Source organism: Ammodytes marinus (assembly GCF_949987685.1).
Source record: "Ammodytes marinus genome assembly, chromosome: 21".
Taxonomy (NCBI): Eukaryota; Metazoa; Chordata; class Actinopteri; order Uranoscopiformes; family Ammodytidae; genus Ammodytes; species Ammodytes marinus.
In genome coordinates this window covers 12076982-12086956 of record NC_137225.1, presented here as the reverse complement: position 1 = coordinate 12086956, position 9975 = coordinate 12076982, and the positions used below count along the sequence as shown (strand labels likewise).

Sequence of the window (9975 nt, the reverse complement as noted above, 5' to 3'; positions counted from 1 at the left end):
TGGATTAAATGTCAGCTGACAATGTTAAGCAGGTGTAACAACAGTGTACACGGCTTGATAAACAATAACTGTAGCAAACAAGTAAAAAGACAGGGGTCATGACCTCAGTGACAGTAGCTACAGCCCTTTCTGCTTGTTATGCTTTCTCTCTTTACAATTGTACAATATGAAACTAAAGTAACCACTTTAATAAGCTCCATAACCCAACAAGATGCCTTATATCAAATCTACTTGGTGAGTCTTTCACAAATGTTTGCCTTTTAGTGGTAAAAAAAATGCAGACATTTGACTTTGAGTCTCAAGGCCTGCCTAGACCCCAGTTATGAACTGAGGCAGACACTTAAACTTTAATACCAGGTCCAGATGCTGTTCTAGAGAGTGGAGTCCCCTGCTGCTGCCTCTTCGGGCCCGTGCAAGTGCCTTTGCGACAGGATGTGTTTAAGAGTGTCCAGCTCTTGGCTCAGCTGCCCGATCCTCATCTGCAGCTTCTGGTTCTCCTCCTGCAGCTGCATGGCCCTCTGCTGGGTCAGCATGATCCTCCTGCGGGCCTTGTCCCGGCTCTTCCTCACCGCCACGTTGTTCCTCTCGCGTCGCAGCCGGTACTCTGCGCTGTCCTTGCTGATGCTCCTCTTGTTAACCGGGGCTCGCAGAGACGGCAGGAGGAAGGAGGAGAAGTCCTGCGGGGTTTGGAAACACACATACAATGTTTAAAGGTGGAGTCAGTGATTCTGGAGAAAGCTTGTTGTCAAAATCACTTTTCTTCTAAATGAGTTAATGTCTCCTCGTGATCCGCATCCTGTTCGTATTGCGTGTGAGCTGAAAATAAATTCAGCGTTAATACACAGCATAGGCTCTGTAAACGGGCCTGGTGACAGCTACGGAGGGCCCCCTTTGTTAACATACCTGTTTACGGACATTTTTCCAGCGCACACACACTGTACATACATAGGCCCACTGTACAAACATTTTGACAAAATGTGATTTTGACAACAAGCATTCTCCAGAATTGATGACTTATATAAAAAAATATAAAAAACACACACACACACACACACACACACACACACACCTGCTGATTGTTGGCGTGGCCCTGGTGGTGGTTTGTGCTCACGGGGCTCGAGGTGTTGCTCAGACAGGACGAGGTGTACGGCAGGTAGGACAGGCCCATCATCTGCTCAGCCACTCTGTCGTCAGCGCCCCCTCTCACCAGCCCCTGAGACTGGCCGTACTGTGTCATGTCCATCTGAGCCAGCTGATTGGCTGATACAGCGTGGCTGGAAGTGGTGGGGTTCAGGGTCTGGGTGTGGTTGTGGTTGTGGGTCTGACCCAGGTATGAGCTTGACCAGTCCTGGATGACAGAGGACACCCTGGAATCAGACATCTGAAGGGGGTTCGGAAAGAAGAAAAGGAGTTTTCTTTTTGCTATGTTTGATTTTGTTTTACGCTGCTTCATTCTTTTACATTGGCACTTTTCAGTGGTAAACGTTGTACTTTGTACTCCCTTAAATTGATATGACATATATGGTTACTTTGAACATTCTAATTCTAAAACACGATACATTGTAATAGTTTGAATTGAACTACAGAACAACATATATAAGGTAGGTAAATTAGCTCAAAGTATGAAAGTAAATGGCTGCTCACATGCTATTGTCCGAATAATAACAATGATGATAATAATAATAATAAAAATGTATCCCAATTGAATGCCCATAAAAAAGCGTTATTCTACCTTATATTGTGTATTCCTACCATTAGGCTATACATTTTTCTGATAAGACCACTGTACTTTTACTGTTTTATTTAAGTAAGAATGCAGGACTTTTATTCATAATTGAGTCTTTACGGTGTAAGTATCTACATTTACTTGATTAAAGGATTTAATGAGTCAGATGTCCATGGTAAAATGGATAATTGGGTATTAGATTTTGTATTGTTTATTACAAAAAAACAATCAAATGTTAAATGAAAGTTGCAAATAACTAGTGACAATTTCCAAGTTTGGGTGCAGTGCCAGTATATTAGAGCTGAAACTATAAGACAATTAACGCACGAGCTCTTTGACAGAAAATCCATCTGAAACAATTAGGATTATTTTCACTAAATCATATAAATCTTTTTACAAAGTAAAGAAAAAAAAATGAAAGTCCACTAGGTCCTTTTTCTGACAAATGTGAATATCTGGTTTTCTTAACAGTCTATAGTAATGAACTAAAAATATTTAATAGCCTAGAATTTTGAAAAATAAGTCTTTTAAACCATCCTTTTCTGACATTGTATATATAGACAAAAACATGAATGAGTTAATTGAGAAAATAATCGGCAGATTAATCAAAAATTATGAGCAAAATAGGCTTTAAAATATTAGAATATTATTTGGTCACTATTTAATTGGAATAGGAACTCATTTCCTTGGACAGCAACGTTATTTATTTAAATCGAATTGTAACCTATGATTATGATTACTGCAATAGGCTACTTTTCTGCACAGTATCTAATAAAGTAGAAATTATATTTAAAAAATGTTTAACTCTACATATTCCTTGTTTGACCTCACATCTCCCTGTTCAGATAGCTGCCAACTTAGTGACATATTACTATAACTAGCCTACTGTATATGTGTATAAAGTTAGGATCTCACTTACCATGTTAGCTTTCCACAAACTCAAAGTCTTCTTCAGGCTGAATGACAGAAGACTGACAGGTACACTCTGATTATCACACAACTTCCTCTAGGCTATCTCTCTTCTCCCTCCCCCCTCAATTCAATTTGACACTGTTCAAATAAGCTTCATTGGCATTACAGGTCAGTTATCAATATTGACATAGCAGCAGTAGGCATACAGAAAATGATTAACATATTACTTCAAAGGCATTAATTAATAGAATTATTGTTTTCACGTTTAATTTATTTATTTATCTATTCTTATTATTGTTATTGTTAGGCCTATGTATTTATTTTTCGAAGCCTACATAACAGATTTAATTATTTAGAAATGTTTGCGACAGACTTTCGGTCTCGTCTGTGTGAGTCTCTCCATCTCTTTTTATTTTAAAACTAAATTTTCGATCAGAAAAGTAGGCAGCTTAAACATAATTTAACACATCACAATAAGTAACGTAACACAGTCGTCTGAAGTGTGAGAGCTATTAATATTTGAACTCGGAAATGTTTAGGTTTGTAACCAAGCGCTATGCCTATGTCCCTCCGCGGCTTCCGTAGACTACATTGGAAGCGAAATGGCTGCCCCTGTTGACAACGTGAGTGTAGCATAGCTAGATGCTAGCTTTAGAGACATGTATTTTATTTTTCAACAGTGCGCGTTTGCATTATTGGCGGTTCAGCGTGTGTAATGAGAATGCCTTTGATACGAGAAAGATTGATAAAAGCGAGTGGGGATAGTTGATTTTGTTTTGAATAACCAAAGCTAGCCGGCTAGCTCTACTTTTTAGTAGCCTTCTTGCACATACTCCTATTTTTCCTGTAGACAAATGCTGTTGGCACCTTTTACCCTGTGTTTTTGACTTGTGGTTTTACTTTTTCTGACAGGATTTAATTGAGAGTGATTTGCCCAAAGCAGTGCAGCTGGTGCGTTGTCTTACAGAACAGGTAAGAGCTGGCCTGTAATGTAATATCAGTACCGGAAAGTATTAAAACTATGCGAAAACGTTCGTAAGCATAGTCCAACATCTTTCTGACGTTTCACAGAAGAATCACGTGTATCTGTTGATGGATCATGGCGTGATGGTGGTTTGATCATGGTCCCTTGCTTGTTATATGTTTGGCTTTTTTCTCTCTAGGTGGCCTCAGTCACGAGCCACGTCCAAGAGCTGCTGAAGAAAGTCAAAGATGGGGCATTTGAGACATCAAAGGTGAGCAGGGACCTGGGCCATATTACAGAAACTTCCTATCTTAAAGGTGCAGTGTGTAATATGACATCATCAAGAAAGTTCTACAAAGTTCTAGAATGCAACACTCCCTGGGTAACCCCAACCCTTTCGAATAATAACAGAAGCTACAGTGTCCTTCAAGGACAAGAACAATTCTAAATGTTAAACAATGCACCTGATGACATTCCAACTATGACACTTTCAAGATGGTGGCACTAGGCCTTGGTCCAAAATATGCAGAAATATGGACCCTTTCTAAGGGATTTTTTTTTTTTAAATGTCAGCTATTATGCACTAAATTAAATGTACTTATGGATATTATAATTACTTTCTACAAAATCTTCTAGGAAATAAAAACCCAAAATTCTACACACTGCAGGTTTAAGTCCTAACTTAAAGGGGCACTGTGTAACATTTTAAGTAATGTATTTGCTGAAATCAATATCCTCATTCATAAATATGTCCTCATTGGTGTAAAATCACCTCTGCCAATAATCTGAATTATCCTCTTGAGCGGAGAATTACAAATATTAATGTTACATTTTGTACATTGAGCAGGCAAGTCTTATGGAGGAATCCATGTTTTTGGAATGTCATCAGGTGCCTTGTTTAAAATTTAGAATTGTTCTTGTCCTTGAAGGCCACTGTAGCTTCTGTTATTATTCTAAAGGGTTGGGGTTACCCAGGGAGTGTTGCATTCTAGAACTTTGTAGAACTTTCTTGATGATGTCATATTACACACTGCACCTTTAAGATAGGAGAGTCTAAGATAGGATTTTTTCCTATTTGGTATTACAGAAGCAAATCCTAACTAACTTTAGGAATCCTATCTTATCTTACCACATCCTATCCCAAGTCTGTTTAGGAAATCCTAACTGCTAAATCAAACATCAGTTTGCAGCATTTCTGTCTGTTGCATAGCAACCGACAATGTTCTATCTCAACTGACTCTCAGCCCAGCCTGACAGTATTGTGTAGGTAGGCTAACAGCTAACTTTGCTTATGGAGCAGAAAATGCCTTTGATTAAAAAAAAAAAAAAAAAAAGACAAGTTTGAGCTGTAGGTGACATCTGTGGATAGGGTGAATAAAGTTTTGTCTCCAACAATTTTATTTTTATTTTTTTTCAAGAGTAATTTCGGGTCATTCAATAGCATTTCAGTAAATACATTAACTATGTCTCCATTGACTTGGTTTAATAAAAGAAAACACAGTTAGTCTGGGTCCAACTGAAAAGTTAGGCTGGCTGAAGGGTTCCTAATGTTAGGAGACTTTTTTAAAGATTCTGGGCAGTTAGGATGCTTCTGTAATATCTTGAATTAAGATAGGAACATTGATTTAGGAACTGTTAATCTGTAATGGCTATTTCCCTAAATCAGGTCCTAACTCTAATAACCATGGTTACCTAACAGTTAAGATAGGAATTGTGAGTTAGGAAGTTTCTGTAATACGGCCCTTGGTCTAAAACTGTTGTCAGAAACCAAGGGCATCGAGCTCGAGGCCTGGATCAACACATCAAGCCGTCCAGTGCACTTCTGCTGGTTTCTATTTGATCAATAACAAATGGAGAATTTTTAGCCAATGGTCAACTTGAAACTACATCTTATTTGTAATTAACATCAAGCAAGAAAAGCTTAAGGAATTTACTTTTTCCCCCTGCAGGGTTTGTCGTTCCTGGACCTGCGGTATCACCTGCTGCTCTTCTACCTCCAGGACCTCACTCACCTGATCAGCATCAAAACAGAAGGCGGCAAAATAAAAGAGAGCGAGGCCTTGAACAGAGTGGTCACAGTCCGAACGGTGAGACAATCGTAGAAACGGGTTGGTGCTCTTAATAAAATGATTCTACGGGTGAATGTCTGAACCGGCGTCTTATGTTTTGGCTCTAACTGTCTGTTCCTAAGGTCCTGGAGAAGATGCGACCACTGGACCACAAGCTTAAGTACCAGATTGATAAACTCCTGCGTGCAGCTGTCACCGGCAGCTTAGGTAAGAATAGGAATGCGCCAACTGATGATCAGATATTCAGCGTACCGGATTCTGTAACAAATATGATTTACAGGACAACATCAGACTATTTCCTACATTTCAGAAATGGCTGGCTGCAGTTTACATTGCCTTCTATTTTGTTGATTTCAGCTGAAAATGACCCTCTGCATCTGCGCCCTAATCCTGAGAATCTCGTCAGTAAAGTAAGTCTTCAATTCAATGCCTCTTTTTATTGGATGGCAGCTTATTATATATGAACTGAAGACTCATGTCCGAACAAAAGTGTTGCTCCTTGTATGTGATTGCCTCAAAACATGTAATCAGTCAGTCAGGCTTTCATTGATTAAAGAGTAATCATTTTAAATACTGAGCATACAGCATTGTGAATGACATTCTTTTTGCTTCATCTACCAGTTGAGTGAATCTGAGGAGTCTGAAGGCGACGCAGACGATGTGAATGTGACAGAGAGGAAAGCAGCCCACTCTAGTGGCAAGAAATATGTACCGCCAAAGATTGCTGCAGTGCATTATGGTAATGTCATTTGTCTTCTTAGACAGGTTTCTGTCAATTCTGCCATAAATCATTTCCTCTAAGACGTTTTTTCAGTTGGATAAGTATTTCTGTGAAAGTGAATCACATTGTTTGGAGTGAAGCTAGCAGCACACCACTGTTAATATAGAAAAATACTTAGCTGTGCTATTTCATCTGTGTCGCTCATGTGTATCAAATGAAACATTGTTATCCTGTTCCTCTGCAGATGGCGACTTGACAGACGCAGACCGGAAGAAGGCTCAGGCGGAGCGGCAGCGGCGGGCCGCCCTCAGAAGCTCTGTGATCCAGGAGCTCAGACAGCAGTACAGCGACGCTCCAGAGGAGATCAGTGACCGGAGAGACTTCCAGACCGAGCGGGACAGCCGAGAGGCGCTGCACAGGTCTTTACTTATTACCTTTATTTGAGCAGGTAGAAGCATGGAGACTGAAAGTGATATCTAGCAGGAAAGGGTGTAGGGATTGACTGCTATAATATCCATAAATTGACTCTTTGATAAGGATAAGAAGAGATCTAGGACGTGCTAATACGGGATAATTAATAACCTTTTTTTTTTATTACAGGAAAAATTATGAGGAGTCGATGATGGTGCGTCTCAACATGCCAAAAAGTCAGAAGAACAGCAAAAAGAGAGGCCGTATGTCCATGTCCGGCCAGCTGAGCGGTATCACACACTTCGGCGACATCTCAGCGCTGACAGGCGGCGACGGCGGCCAGGTGAGTTCACACTGACATCTTCACGCATTTCACTCACTGAGCCCCGTTCTAACACTTCTGCTGGTGATTTGGTCCAGAAGTATGAAATCTATTTTAAATCCCCTTTAGCATGTGGAGAGGAATTTATTGGAAATTTGGCCAGGTAGAGCAGTATTGCAATGGGCTGACCAGAGTTGTATGCCTTTTTAAATCTGTACTCATTGGAAGAGGCTCGATTTATTCCTATTGCAACTCCGACTTCCATCTGCACATAACGCGCCCCACACACATCCTGCGTCTACCTCTGGAGCGCGTCGCCTTACCTTACTGCTGCCTCTCTCGGACTTTTCTCGGACACACATGCAACGTCTCAGCAGCTGCTGCTGCTTGTTGGAAGTTTTATTTTGAAGGGGACACACCAGGAAATGGTGAAACTACAGCGAAAGCTGCCAGTATGAAGTCAATATGACTCTCAGCAGAGTATTTCAAAAATCACTTTACTGATTTATACGGGAGAGAGAGAGGGGGGTGTGGTCGGGGAAGAAGAAGGCCGTAGACACAGATAGAGCAACGGAAAACTGTTGCGCTCATCATGATCTTTTTTATTTCTTCACTATATTGGATCTCTATATGTGTCATTTATCCAAAAATGAAATGCCAGAACTAATTGAAAATTAGGTTTTGAATCCCTCGGATTTTGATTGCACAATTACATCGTGAAATAAAGGGATTATTTGCGTATACGACTGAGGGATGTTTTATTTTGAAATAAACACACCGGGTAAACGTGTAACTAGAGTGAATGCTGCTGGTATGACTGTCAGCAGAGTATTTCTCTATCAGTTAAAGCACAGAGACGCGAGAGAGACGCGCTGCTCTCAGAAAAAAATAGGCGAGCCTCCTGAGGTGAAGGGGAGCGGCGCTGCAGACGTGCCTCCGACGCGCCTCAGCAGTGCGTCTGAGGTTGGATGTGTGCTCGCTCTACGTTGATTTCACAGTCTGTGACCAAAAGTCAGACGCAGACGCGAGGTAGACGCGCAGTAGAGGTAGGATGTGTGTGGGGCGCGTTAGTCATGTATGACTTAACATGCCTGCTGTGTTATTTATTTTCTTATGAAGTTATACAATTGTGTATCTTGGTGACTCAGATCTCGGGTGCTGTGCTGACACAGGTTTGGCATGCCTCCCCTGTCCGTACCGCTTCCTGTCTGCTGTTTGCACTTAGTAAGAGTGTGAGAGCAATGACTGGCCAGCCTCATGCTGATGGTCTGTTCCACTGCCTGCAGATGTGGAACATTCATTCAGCTTAATGTATTTAAGGGGACCTGGGAAAATCCAATTGCTATGTTTAGATTTTGTAATGAACATGAGAAAGATCCAACATAAGGGAAGTTTCTAACAGGCTCCAATCTGTCCACTATGAATGAATGGGAGCATTGTGACTTGTTATAATATCAATCACATTCTTAATGTGGCTGCTTGGTTCTAACATGTTGTCTTTTATTGACACAGGATGGGGACAACCTTCGCCCCAAGAAGAAGAAGAAAGTCATGAAGAAGAAGACCAAAAGAAAAGGTGAGGATGTTCAAAATATAGCAAACCCTGACGGACAAAAATTTGAAGAAGTGTGGGGGGCGCTGCTGATGCGAGGCCGGCGGCCGTCGCTCGGGGTCCCAGTACTTTTAAAATCTCTGCGGGATTTTCTAGTTTAATTCAATTTCATATTAATTAATGATAATTTGTTCTTCTCCACAGCTTTTAAGAAGCACAGATAGACCTGAACCGTGAGGTCCATTGATATAAGAAGACACCATTGGCCATCAGACATACTGCAGTGATAAATCCCCCACTATGCCTGCATTTTGTATTAGCTTTTCATTCAGCTTGTGGAATAAACATTAACTGTTGGCTCTTGTATGCACGTCTTGTTTTATATTTCTCCATTAGAGGGCAGTGACAAACAGACCATCAATTGGGACAAAAACTGCAACCTTTACTGTATTTCCAGATTTGTCTCTTGTACCATCTACTGAACCCCTTGCAAGGAGTGCAATGTTAAGCCAGTATTGTCAGCCTTGCAAAGAATACCATTCCGTTCAGATGAACACAGCAGCCTGAGAAGCAGCCGTATGTTCAAGAAAGGACTGATATCTGCCTGGAAGAGTAGTGATCCCAATGCAAATAAATGAATACGTAAACGTGAAAATGGGTCAGATACCGTATGATGCAAATTATGTTGTTATTGTGCGTGCTACTTTATGAGGAGGTAAAGAAACATTTTATCAGTTTCAAAACTGTTCTTTTTAACCCACTGAAATGTATTAGTCTCTTTTTCTCATGTCTGTGCTTTTGTCTTATTTTTCATTCTGCTGCCATTTTGGCCAGGCCTTGCTCTAAAAAGGTCATTTGACCTCAAGCAATTTTGCCTGGTGAAATAAAGGTTAAAAAAAAGAAACAACCAGGACTGTTTGCTGTTCAAGCTCCCCATTTATGTTCAGGAACTTACTGCAAGCCCCTTTGGATAAAAGCACAAGTAAAATAAAGTTACCCTACCTTTTTATTTAGTTGTGCATGGCAGGAAACTAAAATTAGGAAAAACAGCACTTCATAAAATGTGAATTGTGTTCGGTCTAGTTGGTCCTTTGGACCCTGCCTTTCTGGTACACCATCACTAATGTTAAAGATGCACTGTCGTTTCAGGGGAGGGGTTAGTTTACAAAACATTGTCCTCTACATGTAGTTTTTAGTATGGAATAATTCTCATCAATACAAATGTTTTTATTTTGGACCACCCGTTAACAAACGTATGTATGTAATCCGAAGTGTGGGCCCTGCTGCTGTAAACAGTA

General features: G+C 40.6%; 1 protein-coding gene across 1 annotated transcript; it reads left to right on the top strand.

The window, feature by feature from the left end:
* Positions 1 to 3229: 3229 nt before the first annotated feature.
* Positions 3230 to 9844, top strand: ngdn (neuroguidin, EIF4E binding protein). Its single transcript, XM_080049918.1, has 11 exons — positions 3230 to 3261; positions 3551 to 3610; positions 3802 to 3873; positions 5552 to 5689; positions 5794 to 5878; positions 6029 to 6081; positions 6293 to 6410; positions 6637 to 6811; positions 6993 to 7146; positions 8638 to 8701; positions 8882 to 9844. Exons 1-11 carry the CDS (start codon positions 3241 to 3243, stop codon positions 8899 to 8901), a joined length of 960 nt encoding a protein of 319 aa, XP_079906044.1. The 5' UTR covers positions 3230 to 3240; the 3' UTR covers positions 8902 to 9844.
* Positions 9845 to 9975: the final 131 nt, after the last annotated feature.